The 20,151-nt window shown below is 36.8% G+C and overlaps 1 protein-coding gene across 1 annotated transcript in view; it reads left to right on the top strand.

Annotated features, from left to right (window-relative positions):
* LOC124180905 (headcase protein-like) overlaps positions 1-20,151 on the top strand; it is a 150,654-nt gene that overhangs the window by 13,337 nt on the left and 117,166 nt on the right. The window contains exon 2 of the mRNA XM_046566822.1: positions 15,431-15,527. Within this exon, the coding sequence (XP_046422778.1) occupies positions 15,431-15,527 (97 nt within the window). The remainder of the gene's footprint in view (positions 1-15,430; positions 15,528-20,151) is intronic.

Here is a 20,151-nt window from a genome sequence, read left to right as displayed (position 1 = left end):
AAATAAATAAGTAAAGAAGGAAAGAAAGAAAAAAAAGAGAGGGAGGGGGGGGGGGAGAAAAGCAAAAAGTACAAACAACCTTGAAGGGGGGAACACAAACAGTTGAATAAATTTTTTACTTGGTCAGGTGATATGATGCCGTGACTAACTTCTCAAACACCGGCCTTCGCGCGATAACCTAAACTCCGTATATCTCTGTGTGTGTGCGTGTGTATGTGTATGTATGTATATGTATCTACCCGTGTAAACTACAAGAGAGAGAAAGAGAGAGAGAGAGAGAGAGAGAAGGTTACGCATGCGAGACACGACGACACACTGGCTTACTCGTACTTTACACTTGCGAATTCATAACGGGCTGTTTGCCGAAATTCATGCCGCTAATGCGAAAGCACCGGCAGGATCTGACTCCTCCTTATTTATACTTGTGCGAAAAATTTCCGCGGGCTCCGTCTCTCATCAACATTCACGGAACATATCCAACCGCAGCTTCTTCTTTTTATACTTCTTCTTATTCTTCTTGTTTTTCTTATTCTTCCACACAACCATTTCTTTTATCCATCAATTGTAAGTCGTTTTTCTTGCACGTAGAAATGATTTTTTTTCTTTTTTTTTTTTCATACAAGAGGTCTCAATTTTGTGTATATCATACAATGTGAAAAACGAAAGAATATTAGAACCTCTTACTGCCTGAAAATATTTCCTGTCGTCAAGATTCTCTTGACATTCGTTCGTTATACCTTGATTGATTTATTTATTTGTTTATTTATTTATTTTTTTTTCGTCTGCAAATGATTTCGCCTGCACAGTTGAAATAGGGAAAACGCATTCACATTTACGTAGATCGAAACAAATCTCAAAACATTATTCCTGTAGCCTGATATATAATACATATCCTATAATCGTACTTTTTCAATTCGGAGAGTGAAATCTCTGTTTGACACAAATAAATTATTCAGCACGCGAAAGGTACACATTTTCAAATATATCGATTGAGTAGTTTTTCTCCTTCTGCCCCCCCAAGCTGTATAATATTTTATTCTCAGTCGATATTATATTATATTTGGTATTATTTTTTTTTACTCCGAGTAATATTTACAATCTACAATTAAATAATATTTGCCGAGGCCTGAAGTAAACCCGAATTTTGCAAACAGGATTTCAGATTTATAATCAGCGACTCGAAAAACTTATAATCTACGTAAAACATGCAATACGTGTAGAGGGGTAATTTTTTCGGAAATGAATAAATTTTTCAATTTGTTTCCCACAATAATAATTTACATAACATCGCAATAATTAATCTCGAATATTGATAACCTGTCGGTATACTATCGAAAATATAAAAAAAACCGCAAAGAAATATGTTTTCAAAGCTCTCTAAATATACAAAAAATGTACGCGAAGTAATGCTTTCCACTGTGACTCAAAGGGATAAGTTTAAAGATGAATAAAAAAAACGGCCCGTATCTTTTACCGCACCAACTGTTCAATACCGAGGGGTTTGAAATTTTCCTAATGGAACCGTGGAAACGCGACCACTTTTAGTTTACGGTTTAACGCAAACTGCGTCGTCGCACGTCGTGGAACAATGCAATTACCGAACCCCGACGCCGGACGCCCCGCTAATTTTTAAACAATAATCGTAACTATTCAGAGACGCTTCCGTCTATCTCTCCATCTCTCTCTATCCCTCTCCCAAATAGCGGGGGTTGGTGGCGTTATATCCGTACGGTCATGTAATTCCGGAAAAGTGGAAGGTAGCAGAGACGACCGAGAATTGTACCGGCGTTCGGCGGGAAAACGTAATTTCGTTAATCGGTCGCACAGGAGAAGGTGATCCTATACCGGGACAATCTCTTGAAACGTGAAAATCAACCGCGCGTGCGCCGAATAATTAAATCTCATTGGTCGGCGAAATCTTCACGCAGCGATATTCTTGTCCGCGATGCAGGCGCGCCAACCTACGCAAAACGTGTACGTTTGAATTTTCAAAGAGCGTAAAGCGCCAAATTCCGACCGTTCTTTGAAGAATCGACTTTCCGACCCGACAACAAAACGCTTTCCAAACCTTTCCGAGTCACTGCCTCGATTATTCGAGATTCTAACCTCGAAAATTCGCATCGATCGCATCGCCGTCAGAAACAGTTCGACAGCTGAAAACTCGGGATGGCCAGCCTGCGCCAACGGCCGATAAAACTCGCGCATGCGCCGTTGACATTCACGCTCCAAGAAATTGTCCCGGTATATTCCATTTCACACGGTTTACACGCGATGAGAAATAACGATTTTAAAAATTTAGAAGGTAGGTTGAAGGGGGGCTGCTCATTTGAGAAATCGTTGAACCATTTCATTCGATATCGGACAGGAAATCCATATAATGATCTTTTCGTCTCATCTATAGGAAATCACGGGGAATTGCCAAAAAAAAAAAATAAAAATAATACGCGAAGATTCGTCTAGAACAAGGAAGCCCGAAGGCGGTAGTAACGTAACCAAGGGATCGGCGAAACCATATTAAATTTATTGGCATTGCCATTGGCAATGAGAAAGAACGAGTCTGTGTTTCCTTTTTGCCGTGAATAGAGAGTTTTGTATACTTACTACCTTCATTCTAACCCGCGTTGGCAGGAGGGGGGGGGGGGGGGAGATATTCAGGTGTGTGTGTGTGTATATAATAATAATAATAATAATAATATATGTATATGTGTGTAATATATATGTATAATAAATCATGCAACGTTCTTCATTGTATCGGATATATATATACTAACATACAACATGTACACGGTGTGTTTATACAGCTTATATATTATTATTAGCATTATTATTATTATGTATGTATGTACGTATGTATGTATGTACCACACGAATCTTGTTACAAAAGCAGACCAAATTCCTCGGTAGAGACTTGACGGAATTGTGTTCCACCTTCTTGCGTCTCTCTTCTCTCTTCTCTCTTCTCTCCCTTCCTCGCTTGTTAGTTGTGAATTGAAACTGTGTATGTTCTTGAATTTTTTATAAACGTTTACTTTGGATCGTTTGCTTGTGTGTGTAAAACACGACGAGACGGTGTGTTAAATGCATGCGTATGCAAAGGTGTAACAGCGGAGGATCGAACCTCGATTGTGATCAATTCCTTTTGTTTTTTTGCATTATGCGAGAATGAATGAGTGAATTACGAATGAATGAATGAATATGAACGAATGAAACGCCAGGCTGAAATTCGTAATATAAACGTAACGATTGCACAATGAAAAGTAGGAGATGTAACATATAACCAAATTATTCTTCTGCAACTTTGGAGTCAATTCGTAAACTCGGGTGTTTTGTCGGTTTTTTTTTCTTTTTCTTCTTGCGATTGAAATATTGAAAGTTTTGCCGGAGTATTGAATTTCTTTCAAACTTATACAATTATTAGAGGTGTGTAACGCGAACTAGCTGCTTCTTCTCCACGAGTGATCAAGAACCCTTTTTTTTCTTTTTTTTTTTTTCAATCTCCTTTTCAACTAGTTTCTAACACCCTTGAGCAGTTTTTTTTATTGTTATATTGATAATAACGATTTATGATGACAACGAGATAATTTAACTCTAAGGAAATTTGGCAATTTTGGGTATTATATTCATTTTTGTTTATTTAAGATCGATTGCTGCGTAAAACGTTTGGGAAAATTTCTGTGTCAATTTTGCACATCTCTTTGTATCAGATTTGAAAATGACTTCTCGTGTCGTGCTTTACGAATATTTAATTTGTAAAGAATCGATGCGGTACGGTATAAATTTACATTGATGTCAGATATCAATTTTAATTTTAATTTATCAAAAAACCCTATTATTCTGCTCTTTTCTCCGTGTAGGTAAATAACTTTGGATCCTCGATGACGATGAAGAATCGTAGTTTAATAAATACTCTATCACATGGTCGTCGATTACGACGTGTATTCAAATACAATATTATTGTCGTTTATACGTAATATTCATAATATTCATAATATTCGTAATATTTATAATATTGTAGCGGTATTACAGTTGCCTCGTTTCTGTATTGAATAACGTTGTTTGTTACATCGACTCTGGAGATCGACGTGGCAAAAGTAAATAATATTTTCACTCAGCTGTGGATTGTGGAAAACGAAATCCTCGCGTCTGACACGTGTATTTTTTTCATCAATCATTCGCTCTTAATATGTTTATACATGTACGTATGTAACGTATACGACAGCTGATGTAATCAACTTCCACGTGTCCTCGGCCACCTGAATCATCGTCGCGCCTGTCAGTGTAATAAATGATACGTATATGTATTACAATGGAAAATACATCCGCATACTATACGTATATACAAATTTTTTAAACGTATAATTCGATTGAAATCAAGCGTTTGAAAATGTAAAGGCAATTGGTCGAATGTCAAGCGAATACAACCTTTTTTCATTAATAAGTATACGTGAAAAAAAAGATCGAAACAGAAGGTACGAACAATCATTTTTTTCCGAGACGAATCGAAATCTGCGAAATTTCAGAAACGGTATAAAAAAAAATTCTCGAAGATGAGAACAGAAGGTCGTAAACGTCTTTTTTTTTGCAATTGCTCTAAAAACTAGTGAAACGCATAAACGATTGAAACTAACAAAGTTGTACAGTGAGGATATCTATTTTCTGAAACTTGATTATCCAAATCGTCAATTATCGAGATGATAGGAATAACAATAATAATTTTCGGCGGTTAGTCCGTTATGCAATTAACGTAGCGGATCACTTTTTCAATTTTCACAAGGACCAAAAGGTCGTACCTGCCGTTACTTACGATCTTTTGCTTTTTAAGTTAACGAAATTATTACTCGAACCCAAAAAATGTAAAAATGTACATTTTGGCAAATACGAACTTATGAAATTAGTCGACGTAGGTTTTTACGGTTGCATCCATAGCAGAAGGTCGTATCTACCAGTACATACGATCTTTTTCTCTCAATCAAACCGTTGTTCAATTTCAAAGCCTCGGGCCTGGATACGATAAAGAAAAAAATATAGGCCCCTTTGCCTTTTTCAAAAGTAAAAGGTCGTGTAAAGTGCCACTTACGACCTTATGCCAATACATCTACGATACGTGTTGTATGTATTTCCGTCTATGGAAAACCCCCATAAACGAAACGGTGTCGGTTTGAAACCGACAAATCCTCTTCCTTATTTCCCTCTCACATATATTTACAATGTCTGCAACGGGTTTCGCTTTGTCGCGTATTTTTTAACCTCACACGTATACACGCGTATGTTGTATGTGTGTAGGGGGAGATCCGGAAAAGTGCGTCGTACCCATCAATATACGTATATTTCCAGACGGATACTCGGGAAGTAGCAACCCTCGTCTGTACGAGAGACCCTCTCAGACGTCAGTAGCAAAATTTTTGCGTGTCGAAGTTTCGTCGCGAAAAGTGGAAGAGAGAGAGGGAGAGAGAGATGTCGCTAAATTTACAAGAACGAAAATAAAAATAAAAAAAATAAAAAAATAAAAAATACGAGAATAAACTCAATATTTGTACAAAAATTGACGAAAACCGGTAATTTTTAATCATTTGTCATTTGCCAACGCAATGCTGTGTAGGAATATAAAAATCGTTTAGTCTGCGATGCTCGAGGTGTTTTTTTAAAACAAATTCTTTTTCCTTTTACCAGTCTTTAATTGAAAATTACAATCGCTCTGTGATAAATGTATGAATAAGGTTTCAAAAACTGCGCTGAGAATCGTCGATTTTACTGTAAGTTTATAATGATAGGAAACAAATTTTTTTTCTCCCTTATCTCCTTGAAAAAAAGAAATTATGCACACTCGAGGCAGATAAAAAAAAAACAAAAAACTCTATCTCAAAATAAGAAGAAGAAGAATGTCTGTAAATGTTAGCATTTCATGTTAAACACATATCTATTTACATATCTCTCTATCCTGTACGTAAATGATTAATTTCATCAAATTCTATTCAACCTTGTTATTATTACATTACGCGTACAAGTAGAATATTTTTTTTTTTTTTTTTTACCCCACAACCGGATGTCCCGGTATTTTATATTTCTCACATAGCGTCTGTGTTTGAATCGTCATCCTAATTACCGTCGTCACGTTCTTTATAATATCACCCGCTTTGTCATTATTATTTAACTCATTAGTAGACAGACACACGTGATGTACAATGTACGTAATACGCACACACACAAACACACAGACACGTGTTACGTACCTTGTGCATATTGATATTATAATACACGCACGTTTTTAAGTGATATAAACAATCTTTCGCATAATTTATAACTCACACGTGTAACACCTTCCATTCTTTGAATATAATTAATACATGTACGTATAATGTATGTGTAAATACATGTCGATGTTTTTAACAGTATCATACATACATGCATACATACATACATATATATATATATACATATATATATATAAGCCAGCTGTCATGTAATTTTCAAATTCATATTTATATGCGGTGCGCATCCGCTGTGTCGCGTTGCATATACGCTTCGAAATTCGGTTCCTTTTAGTTTTCTTCTCCTTGTTTTGTCGATGAAAGAAAAAAAAAAAGAAATCAAATCACGTGCCATTTTTATTGCAGCCAAGTTTTTTCACTGTCGAGTTTCTTTTTTTTTTTTTTTTTTTTGTTTTTGTACTTTTCCTTTTCCTTTTCATTTCAAATTTTTTTTTTCCCCTATATTATGCGCAATGCATTTCATACTCGCAGAGTATAGCTGCGTAATGGCGATAGGATATTCTCTCCGCTGCGAGAGAAAAAGGTGTGTCTGAGCTGAGAGGAGAAAAATGTACCTTCCCGATGGGATGACGTAGAAAAAACACTGGAAAACGAAAAAAGGAAGGGACGGGGGGGGGGGTACCAGAGGTAATCTAGGCGCCCAGGTAGAGATAGGAGTGTCTATTTTTCTCTTAGCTTTGATACCTATTCCCACCTCCTTGTACCTGCATTTTTTTTCCTTTCTCTCTCTATCTCTCTCTCCCCTCCTTTTTTTTTTTACTTTTTTTTTTTTCATTTCAAACAAACGCGTTGGCAACTTTGCGTCGAGCAGGAACCCGTGTAGTAGTTGCATTTCTTCTTTCTCACCTGAAACTCGATGTTACGTGTACGGTGAAAATGTTGTGGCTAAAAGCGGCTCTCGTAAGCATGCTTAACGTTTTTCTTCCCTTGGTCTTACGATTTTAAATTCTTCTTTTTCTTCCTTTTCTACTTCATATTTTGCTTTTTCTTTTCTTTTTCTTTGTTTCGCCATATCACGTTGAATCGGAGGGCCAACGAACGTGGTGCAAGATACGGGAAAAAGAAGGAGGAAAAAAAAAAAAACACCTATGAATTATGAGTTTTTCACATTCAAATTTGAAATCTATTTTGGGTTTGACAAACTGATTCTTTTTCCAACAATAAGAGACAAAAAGAGAAATTATAAAAATGGTGCGATTTGAAATTTCGAATTTTTAAAGTTCCGAATGCGCCGAATTCCGTTTTTTATTTGTCGAAATTTAAAGTACAAAAATTAAATTTCAATGAAATATCTAAGTTTCGAATGGTTTGAAACTCGATGCTCAAAGTTTTGAAAGGGCATAACTTCGACAAGTCAAAGTTCCAAAAGTAGGAGAACGAGAAAATTTTCAATTCCATGATTAGCTGGTTTGGTGTAATTTCACCATTTTGATCTTTCTTTGTTTTGGATCTTCGATATTTTTACGTTCGAAATTCTGGTCATTCTGATTTTCGGTTTTGCTCATATTTTACATCCGCTCGTCGATTAAACTACGCTGTGCGATTATATTTTAATTTTAGCAATTTCACTCAATCGAAATCTTATTTTTTGAAACTTTGCTCTATGATAACTTGAATTTTCGACATCTGGCATCCCGGAACTTTGATCCGTCGGTTTTCCATTCAAAACTTTGTAATTTCTCGAAAGTTTTATTTCTTTGCTTCAAGTTCCGTAATCAAATAATTCGCACTCAGGCGCTTCCGTAAATTTCGATCGATCATAAGACACTTGTGTTTACCTAGGTGCGGAAAAATGAGGTATAAAAACTGTCTGAAACCGTCTCACAGAATTAACTTTTCCAAAAATTAATCCGTGCCACCCTCAAATTACCGTCTTCCACCCTCCTGAACTCGAATAAAGTGACCCGTGTTGCAATTAATATTTATACAACGTACACAAATGCGTACATAATGCGTACAAGTTACACGTATACCTATACATATATCTATTGTCATGAGTCAGTCATTGGGTCGGTTATCCTGACGACGATGACGTCGTCACTCGGGATTTTCAATGTCGCATTATTGCGCAAACTTGTTACAGCAGTTTGACAATTATACATCATCATTATCATTATTTATACAATGTGTGAATGGTTTTTTTTTTTATTTCTTTATTTTTGCGACGGAAAGTCGCAGAGACAGAAAATTTAATCGTCGATGTCGACTGCGGACAAAAATGTGCAACGGGGATAGAATCTGATGATTTTTTAAAAATTTGTTGCGAAATAAATTGGAATGAGAGAGAGAGAGAGAAAAAAAAATAAATAAATAAATAAAGAGAGAGTGCGAGCGAATGAAAAAATAAATGGCGAAATTATCGCTGTGGCTCGATTCGAATGGCCGGGAGACCATCTTGAACGTCTCGATTAAATCGAACGAATAGGCGTGATCTTTTGAGCAAGATCCATTTACGTGCGGTCGATGATAATCATCTCGATGGTTCTAGGTATAATATTAACTCGAATCGTTCGTTTTTCTTGCTTGTTCTTTATTCGCCATCTAATACCATTATCAAGATAAATGACAGATATTTATTTTGTTCCTTTCTATTTTTCTTATCCGTCGCTTGATCTTTATTTACTTTAATACTTCCTTTTTTTGCTTACGCCAGTTCGGCCGGATGAGATATTCGTTGATGGTTTCTTTTTTTTTTCTTTTTTCCCCCTTGATATTATCTCAGTCGTTGCCATTTTTCTTTTTCATTCTAAACAAAGGCTGGGTTAATTTTCGCCATACTAATATGTAATATTTATACACAACGATTGCGTTGATTGAGTATAAATTTACAATTGGAATGCAGTCGAACGATGTTGTGGACCGCGATTGTCGGAAATAAAAAATTGAAGAAGAAGAAAAAAAAAAAATAATAAAAAATGAACGAACTCGATGAAAAGTTTTTATTTTTAACAAACGAAACACACTCGAGACGAAGACAAATTTTTTAATACCTTTGTCACGGTTTAAATATACAATAAAAAAAAATTCCTAATCAGTGTTTCACTTCGTTAAAATCGTCCGTTTTTTTTTTTTTTTCATTTTTCATTTTCTCTGTGTTCTATTTTAATAAATTGAAGATGGCGGACGAAAATTTCAAATTTCATCGAATACTGTCAAAATACTCTATGCAGGGGTTTTCGGGGTTTCAAAATATGATTTCAGATTCGTAATCAGCGACCTCAAAAACTTCTGGACAGAGTTTTCTTCTCCGGATTGGATCGATTTTGAAATTTTCGTCCGCTGTATTGGATCAGCCATGTTGAATTTTTAGAACCGATTTCATATTTGTAACGAGCGAGTCGAACAGATTATGTAACTTTTTCGGAAACGAATTATTCCTTCAATTTTCACGATTTTTTTCAATCAATTTGTTTCCAGCAATAATAATCGACACTGTATCGCAAATAATTACTCTCGAGTATTGAATATCTATCGGCATACCATCGGAACTAGCAAAAAAAGCGCAAAGAAGTATGTTTCAAAAATTCACTAAATATCTAAGACAAAACGTGTGCAGTAAAATCGTTGGCTAGATTGTTTATCGCTACGACTCAAAGGTTTGAAAATGTAAAATATGGCAAATTTACGTAGAAAATTTCGTCGTCACCGGATGTGAAAGATACCGAGTTTTATCGGTACGCGTTAAAAACTTGGCCCGTGTGTCTCTCTGGTATTTTTTTCTCGAAACCTTCCCTCTCATCCCATAATATACATGGTGTCCTGTATACCGGTATCAGGTATAGTCGGTGCGGCTCGCATACTCTGTACACGATTTCGAAGGAGAACCGGTCCCCCTGCATCAACCTTTTCCGTTCTTTCCTTCTTCCTTCAAGTCTGTTTAACGCTCTTAAAGATTCATTTAATTTCTCTGATCCGTTCCTTCTCCTTGTTTAGTTTTTGCATCTATCGCCGCTCGGAGGAATGCATAAATTGTGAAAACATTTCGGTACGAAATTCCTGCGGGGAAGAAAAAAATGCGGCCTCAAGTGTCGGAAGAAGATGTTTCGTATTTTCTCCTTTACAAACGACGGAAAATTTGTTTCGCCGTTTGTCTTGGCGCGGTTCTTCTTTTATCGTGCAAACATTTGTCCGTGAAAATTTTTACCGAGCTACACGTTGGAAAATATCAATCACACGGATCCTCGTATCGAAATATAATTGTTTATTATATAACATTTACAACATTTATATACCGAATAATCGAAAAATCGAAGATCCAGGGAAGAGAAGACTTTAAAATGAATAAGCTTTGCGGGTATTTTGAAAATACAAATTCTTGATTAGGTACGATTGAATTAAGTTTTTATCGGTAAAGAATAATGGAAAATTCAAGTTTTCGTACCACATTGATATAAATATTAGTCGTTGTTTTTGTTTGTCTGTTCGTTCGTTCTTTCTTTGATTGTTAATAAAAGTGAAAATACGACTTGTCGTACGGATAAAAATGTACAATCGGCAATATTGTCGTCCGCTATATTATTACGCGTCGTTGATATCGCGAACGTCGAATCGCTACGCTACTGCGGCAGATGAAACGAAACGCGGTCCGTGTGTCGGTCGGTAGGTCGGAAGCAAGAAAGGGAGAGAGCGAGAAAGGGAGAAAGGGAGGGAGAACGAAGGGGAGGAGGAATACTTTACCCCGATGCAAGCTCAGAGCTCCGAGCTGCCGTAAGACTCGGAAGTTCTTATTTCCAGAGGACGTTTCAAGGTTAGATAATAACCCTCCTCCTCTCTCTCCTCTCCTCTTCTCTCTTCTCGCCTTCGTCCCTTCCATTCCATTCCATTCCACTCCATTCCATTCCATTCCCCTCTCCCTTCTCTTCCCTTCCCTTCTACAACTTCCTCCTACCTTCCACTTCTCGCTCTTTCTTTTTCCCGTTTCTTTCCTCTCTCTTTCTCTTCGTCTCTTTCTCTCTTTGTCTCTCTCTCTCTTCGTCGCCAAGAGGAGTTTGAGATCCGGATTCTGACCAATCGGGTTTTGGACGTGATCCTCTGCATCCACCGAACCGGTTTCGCCAAACGGTCGTAAATTATAATAAATAAAAATATATACACACACACACATTTTGTACAACTACATATCGAAATTTATTTTATATTCGATTTTCTTATCTTCAGCGTGCCGGCTTGCTTGCTTGAGTTTTTCGACATTTGACAGTTTCTTTTTTACATTCCATTGTAATAATCCTTGTCGTCGTGCAACGGATACGGAAATTCTTTCACAATATTTCGCGAATTCGGGCCATTATTATATCCTGGTAGTTTGTACCGTTTTTCTTTTTTTTTTTTTTTCTTCATTGCTTTTACGCTATTATCCTGAACCGTAGCATGCGTAACTGTAACGTTATTGCAATTTGCAAAGAAACGAGAAAACACGGCAGTCCGGGATATGTCAACGATCGATTTTCACCTTCACGCACTGTATTTTCCTCCGTTCAAAATGTCTTTTCATTTCTCTGTCGGCATATCGTTATTTATCGTTCGCTTCTCGTGACACAATTAGAATGTTATTTTAATCTAGAATCGTTGTACAGAAGCGAGAATTCAAAGAATACGCAAATCAACGGGCTTGATATTAATTTACTTCAATTGATTATAAACTGCGGACACGATCGAATTAGCATAAACACGGGAAAAACAAAAAAAAAAAAAATACACAAATCATTGTTCTTTAGTATTTTATCACTTACGCTACCGTCGATTTTTGTTTTCCTTGCTGGATTTCATATAAATTTTTAGTCGACAGCGTAGATTGCGCTGAATTTGACACCTCGATACTAGCCGTACGTTAACTTTTTATATTCTCTTTCGTTCGTCTTCGTCAAAATTTCGCTACGCATGTGTATACACGTATATGTATGTATGTTTGTTCGTAAATTTGTTGTGTTTTTGATTTGTACTATACGTTGGTATAGTACATATACCATATATACACGTACGCAAACACATACGTACACATATTATTTGCGGGGGCCTATATTTCCTCGACCTTACTGCGACATTGCCAAAAATAAAACAATCACTATATATAAAACTGTGTTATGTACATAAACTCGTAACTGGAGTATGGAGCAAGTGAGTGACGAACATGCTGCAATCGACCACGAATGCATGCATATACATGTGTGTGTGTGTGTGTCTGTGTGTGTACGTATTACTCACACATGTGTTATATACACACACATATATATATATATATATATATATATATATGTACATATAAATGCATACGCAAATGCACGTCGATGGGGGACGAAACCACTCGGGGCCAAGGTGAAGGCCAAAGTCGTTGTTACAGCTCACCGCTTCCTCTCTTCCTCTCTCCCTATCTCCCTATCTCCCTATTTCCCCCCCTGTCTCTCTCTCTCTCTCTCTCTCTCTTTCTCTCTTTCTCTTTCTCTTTCAGTCGTCGTTCCCGATCCATCCTTATTTGTTGGCCACCGATGTTATCGGGGTAACAGTTTTCGCGTACCTGCGCATGTGACGATGGAATGATATTGAAGTTGGTAACGTTATCGTAACGATTTATTCAGAGGGGAAAAAAAAAAAAAAAAAAAGAAAAAAAACCGGTTATCTCGCGATTTTGGAATATTCGGATATTCGATAAATCGTGATAAAAGAAAACACGCTGATATTTCGGAAGTACATAATAAGTTTGTTGAAAATCATTGTAGAATTATTTGAGAGAATGGTGATTTTTTGTTGTTACTAGTGAAATTTTAACTTGGAATTAGATTGTCGAGAGAGGGAGAAAGGACTATAGATTCATTAGTGATAATAATTAGTCAAATTGAATTAGCGAATGAGGTGAGAGAACGAAGCTTGTGATTGCGGCAACTAGGCTTTTTTTTTTAAATTTATTTTTTTTTATTTTTAATGACGAAAGATCGTCGTTTCGCGATTTTGCAATTAATATGTCACGTCTGGAACGAAATCGAGGGCAATTTTCTTGAGAGACGATCATATCTATATTTTGCAAACTTGACTACGTATTTTCAAATCATTATTGCAAAATGGTAAAAAAATTTCTCCGCGAGCTTCGAAGCTGCGGCAACAAACTCGACGTAACAAAACTTGTCGCAACAGTCAAGTATGCAAAATATGTACAGAAACCCGTGCGGATCGCTTTGATGAAAATAATTTTGAGAATTTTGATGATAGGAGTTACGAACTTCGTTCTCACGAATAATTTTTCGACCTTAAATAATAAGAAAAAAAAAAAGAAGAAGAAGAAAGAGCGGAGAAGGTGTTCTTCACATTTACCCCCCCCCCCCCCCTCCCCCCCCCCCCCCCATTCAAGAAATCGATGTTTTCACACGCAGATTTTTGCACGTTATACGCGATGCAGACTTCCGGTACAAAAGTAACTTCCGCGTATATAAGCAGCAGCACTCGGAATGTCGAGAGTGCGAATTTTGTTAAAAAAAACATTTTCGACGCTCGGGTCTCTCGAAAATTGAAATGTCGGCTGTTGACATCTGCCATTAAAGCGTCAAGCTTCTCTCCCCGAAAGAGCTTAAATTCTTCTTCTTCTTCTTTTTCTTCGCCTACCGAAAGCTCGCGTATATCCAAAGATTTTTCTGCACCTACCAGGCATACACGTTATTGTAAGTTACACGTGTTTTTACTAGTCAAGTACATGCATTTATTCCCTCGGTCTTTAAATGCGGATGTAAAACTGAGATCAACGTGGCTCCGCTAAGTCAGCCGAATTCCTTTAAAACTTTTAACCCGATTCTACTCAGCGCCTCTCTTTTTCTCTCAGTGCTTGGTACACTAATTTGAACGGCTCTTTTACTCACTCTCGTATTAGCTCCAGGAGCTTTACCAGCATTTAGGTAATTCCGGGCACGTATTTCAACGATTTTATTTACACGTGACATTCGATTTTCGCTGTGTAATAAGTGTGTGTTTTGGCAAATGAATCTTTCAAATACGTTTATAAAATATATATATATATAAAATATAATTTTGAAAAGGACACTTTTATTTTTTTTTTAATTCTTCAAAAACTCTCAGAAACTGTATTTTCTGTTCCAAACATTTCAAGACCGGACCAATTTGGATGGACCAATTATTTTCAGTTTTTTGTTTTCTGGCCAGCTAAAAAATAGTTTCGAACGGTCGCAAAATTTCCGAAGAATTGTAGAAATTTCGATTTTTCACTTAGAAAACATTTCCAGACCGGTTCCAACATTGATCGATTTTCTTCTATTTTTTTTTTTTTTATGGCACGCTAAACTTTTTTGCACACGAACTTCATAGTAAAACCGTTGTAGAAATGTTCTAATTGAAGAACAAAGTTTTTTCAGAATACAAAAATGAATCCGTTGAAAATCATTCTTACTATCCTAAAAATGCGGGATAAAAGTGAAAACGAACGTTCGGTTTCTTCTTCTTTTTCTTCACCTTCACCTTCTTCGTCATCATTTTCGCTTTTTGCTACTACTACTATTATTATTATTATTATTATTATTATTATTATTATTATTATTATTATTATTATTATTATTATTATTATTATTATTACTACTCCAATTATTATTGCGATTATTCTTGTTCATCGTCATCGAAACACGTTGTTTCTGTCGTATCACGCAGGTTGTTGTGTGCTGCTTTCATAACAACCGCACAACACACATGTCGCGTTTTGTATTATATACCTACCTATAGTTAAGTTAGGTCAGTTACGAGTCAAGCGACTAAGCGATGACTACTCTTCCTCTCCTCCAGGCAGACATAATATTGCGATTACTCATTGTCGCGATGTCACGCGTCTCTGACGGTTCGCCCTTTTTTTTTATTTTTCTTTTATTTTTTTTATTTTTTTGTTAATCTCTGTTTCTTTTTTTCCCCTTCCGCCGTCGTATTTCCGATCTTAGTCAGGATTATCCAAGCACAAAACTATATTCAAACTGTCAACGAGTTTTCGGACATTGTCATTCATTGTTACCTGCACAATTCTTTCCGTGACTAAGTTTAGGAACAATCTATTTGATCAATGAATCTTTGCACGGAGTTGATTGAATTGTTTTTTTTTTTTTTTGTTTCTTTTTGCTTCCCAGTCAAGTCGATACTCTCCCACGTATCCTAATCGCTTCAATCATCTTATTATTTTTCAGGCAAAGCTGCGGAGCTAATGGAATCTTCTCAAGGCGTCTCGACTTCAGAGCCTTCAACAGCCTGCCGAGGACGAAATTGAACTCCTATCACATCAAGGTCGGTATTGTTGTATTTTTAGTTGTCATTTAAGAAAAAAGAAAAGGTTAGAAATTCAATTTTACATTACTTTTAATCAATTTTCGAAGTATATTCATCTGTACATCAGAGACAATTGCATAGTTGAATATTTGATTGATTTGAATTTTATCACAGCATCGTCGATCGAGGTTTGAAATAGTCGAATATTTTAATTTACGTAGAAGGAATTGCTGATCGTAGAAATTTGAAACACTGTTAGCTGTTTTTCAGTCACTTTAATCATTGTGTTATAAAAAAATGATTTCAAAATTAGGACATTAAACTTTTTAACGATCAAGATAATCGGTCAGTCAATTATCTTTATCACGCTTTGTGGCACAGACTTTTTAATTTTCAACAACATCGGTGATGAAGAAATGTATTAGTTTCGGTCGACAAGTCGATTTTTCTAATTTCAATGAATCTTTACGTTTTCGAAATAGTCTAGAATCCGAAAAACAGGTTTTCATTTTAGAAAAAATTTTTCTCCGTCAAACACGCAGCAATTATCTCGGCAAACTGTTTGATGAAAAAATTTCAAATTTACATTATCTCGCAATCAAATGATTAGGATGTAAAATTTTCATCTTCCGTTTAACTGAGAACTTCCGGTTTCACCAGAAATAAATTGATTTTCAACGTTTTACCAAAAAACATAGACTTTTTCCAAACAAAAGATTGGTTTTTTTTCCCTTCTATTATAACGTATAAATTTTTCGTTTTGCGGAAATTTTTTTCTTGCGAAACTTTTTTATTCGGCTGCCAAGTTCTATCAGTTTCAGATTTTTCACTCTACCGTTTTCCCGAGATAATCGCTGAACTTTGTCGGAAACTCTCTGTTTCCATGGTAATGAAAAAAGTGTCCGTTTTACCGGCTCGTTTCGAATGTTTCCGATAAATCTTATCGTTGGTTACATAACCATCGTTACTCCAATGGTTGAAAAATCACGCGGTTACGTGAATTTCAGAATCTTGACTCAACCTTGTCATAGACGCGATCAACATCATCCATATCCTTCCTCTCACTTGATAAATCTATGCAATAATACATGCATACACAATAGAGAACTGATCGGTACCGTGCTGTTATAACCAAGGCCAAAAGCACCGTTTGCATTTTTATGCACCATGCCGCATACTGCGGAGTTTTTAATACGACAGGCCGATTCCGATGCTTTTGCAACAATGCACACAATCCTCTCTCTAGCTCTGCATCACGATTGTTATGCAAAGTGCGAAACGGTGTCAACATGTTTACGATCCTCCGACACCCGTCAACTTTTTCTTCATTTTTTCGCCCCCTCTCTTTCTCGTTATTATACATATATTTATATATATTTATATATATGTATATATATATATTTGTATTATACACATGGATGTATAAATATATCTGCGGTAGTACCGAGGATGACGTTTTTCATTACCGTCGGTATTACGGTCAGCGGTTAATATGCAATGTTGTACCATCGGTGAAAAATTTTTCTCCACAGTTGGTACATTTCTAGCGGTATAATTTATACATATTATTTGATACGTAATGGAAAAGTCGTTGCAACAAAAGTTAGCTGTACATGGTTTTTTTTTTTTTTTTTATTATAAACACAATCAACATATGCGCGGTAGTAAGAATGTTTGCGAAACATTGATGTAATATTTATTCTTGACCTACTACTCCAATGAGTAATAAACAGCCGTGTAATTGCACGAGTGTTTGAGAATAACGAGGTTTTAAAAATCACGGTGTTACGTTCGTGTTTTAAATTTCCCAGCTTGAACTTGCAATTAAGTTACGTCATTGACGCAGTGACGGCAATATTTTTACGTCGAAATTTGTTGTTTCGTAACTTTTCAAATTACACCCGAAATTCCGAATTATTTCAATTCTTTCAAAGATCCCAAGTTGTACTAAATTAAAATAGCAATTGTTAATATTTTTCTTTTGTAAATGTTTCGTCATCAACTTCCGTCTCATCAATGAACTCTCGAATTATGTAAAGTAGTTTGGCAGATGTTTCGGTTTGTATAATATTTGTTTACGCTTTATACTACATACTAAAATTCGTATAATCAAATCGTAAAATTTCCAAAATGACGTCCGCCTCCTCCTTTAAAAATTCGTTCCTTGTTTTTTCTTTTTTTCTTTTTTTTTTTTTTTTATCGACGTTTGCAACTTTATTCACATTGCAATCGTCGGTTTTCCTCATAGTTTCTATTCAATTGTTTTATTATTTATTCCCTTATTGATTAAATTTTGGTTTCCATCAATCCGATTGTCGGACGTGCGATGATATTTTTCCCGACGAGTATACTGCTGCAGAATTTAATCCCCTGCCCCAACTTGGCTGCTGCTGTTGCTGCTGCAACGTCTCGTTTATCGTTGGGGGTGTGCATGGTCGTCCTACCCCAAATAGGCGGTAGAGAAAATCAATAACTCGCCTTGTATTTCATCCCCCCCCCCCCCTGTATTCACGTCCCGCTTGCATTTCCTATGTACGTACCTACCTAAACCACGCGCCCTAAACTGCGTCGCACTTGCATCCCTCTGTTGATGACGGTTTATGCAAGCATTCGCTTTCAGCGCAATCATGCTGCTGCGTAGCGTTTAAGCATACGTATACATACCTCTGTACGTATCGATGCACTGAGAGAAATTTTTAGTTCCGGTTACCGCTCGGTCCTTGACTATTTTCATTCTTTACCAAAATCGAAAGATACTGTTCTAGGTAGAAAATGAAAATTAGTTTTCTAGCCGTTACCGAAAAGTCTGGAAGAAACTGTTTTTGCGTGTCAATTATCAAAAAAGGGTCGACGATAGCGCAAAATTGTTAGGCGTAGCTCGTTTTTCGTAATTCCAACGATATTCAAACAGTTTTTTTTAACGATACCTGTTTTACATTTTCATTTTCTTCGGTTTTTCACCACCGAAGTGTGTCTATCTTCTACGTGTGCCTGTTTGTCACCTCTGATTTAACCAGATAGAGCGAGAGAGAGAGAAACCGAAAGTGTGTGTGCATGCTGGGAAGCCTGCAGCTTACCCTCGCGGTATATTTCCTCGACATGGCAACGAGGTGCGGTGCAGCGACAACGACAAATGCCAATGTAACTCTGTACGTGCATCCATGCGTACATATGTATGTATGTATGTATGCATGCATTGTATACCGGACCCAATCTCTTCCCTACCTCGCAGCCGCTGCATTCGATTCGAATTCTAAAATGCAAGGGTTGCGTTTCGCGTTTCGCATACCAACGATACATTTTCCCTCCATAGTTGCACATATACATATATACATGTATATATGTATATATATATATACATATATCGTATTATTATCGCACACAAGCACACCTACATATGTATGCATATATACAACGTGTATCGTTGAATGGGAAACTTTTTTAACCTCTCGTTTCCACAACTTGCTCGGATTTTATGTCGTATCGTTTTTCCATTTTCTTGTAGGTAAATTTTATCTTGATATTGTACCGGGCCAATCTCTTGAAACTGGACAATCAACCGCGCATGCGCGAGTTTTATCGGCCGTTCGCGCAGGCTGGCCATCCCGAGTTTTTAGCTGTCGAACTGTTTCTGACGGCGATGCGATCGATGCGAATTTTCGAGGTTAGAATCTCAAATAATCGAGGCAGCGACTCGGAAAGGTTTGGGAAGCGTTTTGTTGTCGGGTCGGAAAGTTGATTCTTCAAAGAACGGTCGGAATTTGACGCTTTACGCTCTTTGAAAATTCAAACGTACACGTTTTGCGTAGGTTGGCGCGCCTGCATCGCGGACAAGAATATCGCTGCGTGAAGATTTCGCCGACCAATGAGATTTAATTATTTGGCGCACGCGCGGTTGGTTTTCAAGTTTCAAGAGATTTTCCCAGTTTATACCTGTATGTATGTATATAGGAAGCGGGGTTGAAATTCCGAACTGTATAGGTACGTATTATATTTTTTAGTTGGTTTTCTGTTTCTTCAATCTTCCGTACTACAGTTGCCGGTGTTCTTTTTTTTTTCATAAGTCTGCGGCGACGCGTCATTTTTACTATTAAACTAAAATCGTTTCTCATAATATGCGAGGAAAATGGTTTGTCAGATATTTATGACCGAAAGTGAAAGATAAACATTTTCGGTAGACTCGTTTCGTTCATCTACACGTTTAACACTCGGGTTTATTTTCGGACGATATTTGGACCCGGTCATTTTCTCGTATCGTATCGAAGAAAAATTTTTATTCACACGCTTATCATTTATTTATTTTTCCTCTTCGTGCGGTGTTAACTCTCGGGGCTTTCATTGGAATTCGGTTCAAACCGAATCGAGTGCCGTAACAGTTTATCAGAGATTTTAGGTAAAATGAAACCGGCGCGTGACGGCGTCGTCTGCTAGCTACCTACTACCCCTCTTACCCCCCCCCCCCTGCCGCCTCCTCCGCCTCCTCCTCCTCCTCATCTCATAATCTCATTGTCAACATTACCACCGCTCGACTGGAGATAACGAAATTAACACAGTTCAGACAACCCTTAACACGGCTGCGAGGTTGGCACCCTTTTCATTATTCTCCCTGTATTTATTTATTTATTTTTCTTTTTTTTTTTTC

Source organism: Neodiprion fabricii, chromosome 4, assembly GCF_021155785.1.
Source record: "Neodiprion fabricii isolate iyNeoFabr1 chromosome 4, iyNeoFabr1.1, whole genome shotgun sequence".
Lineage (NCBI taxonomy): Eukaryota > Metazoa > Arthropoda > Insecta > Hymenoptera > Diprionidae > Neodiprion > Neodiprion fabricii.
Note: the sequence above shows the minus strand (reverse complement) of the source record. Positions and strands in the feature narration are given on the sequence as shown.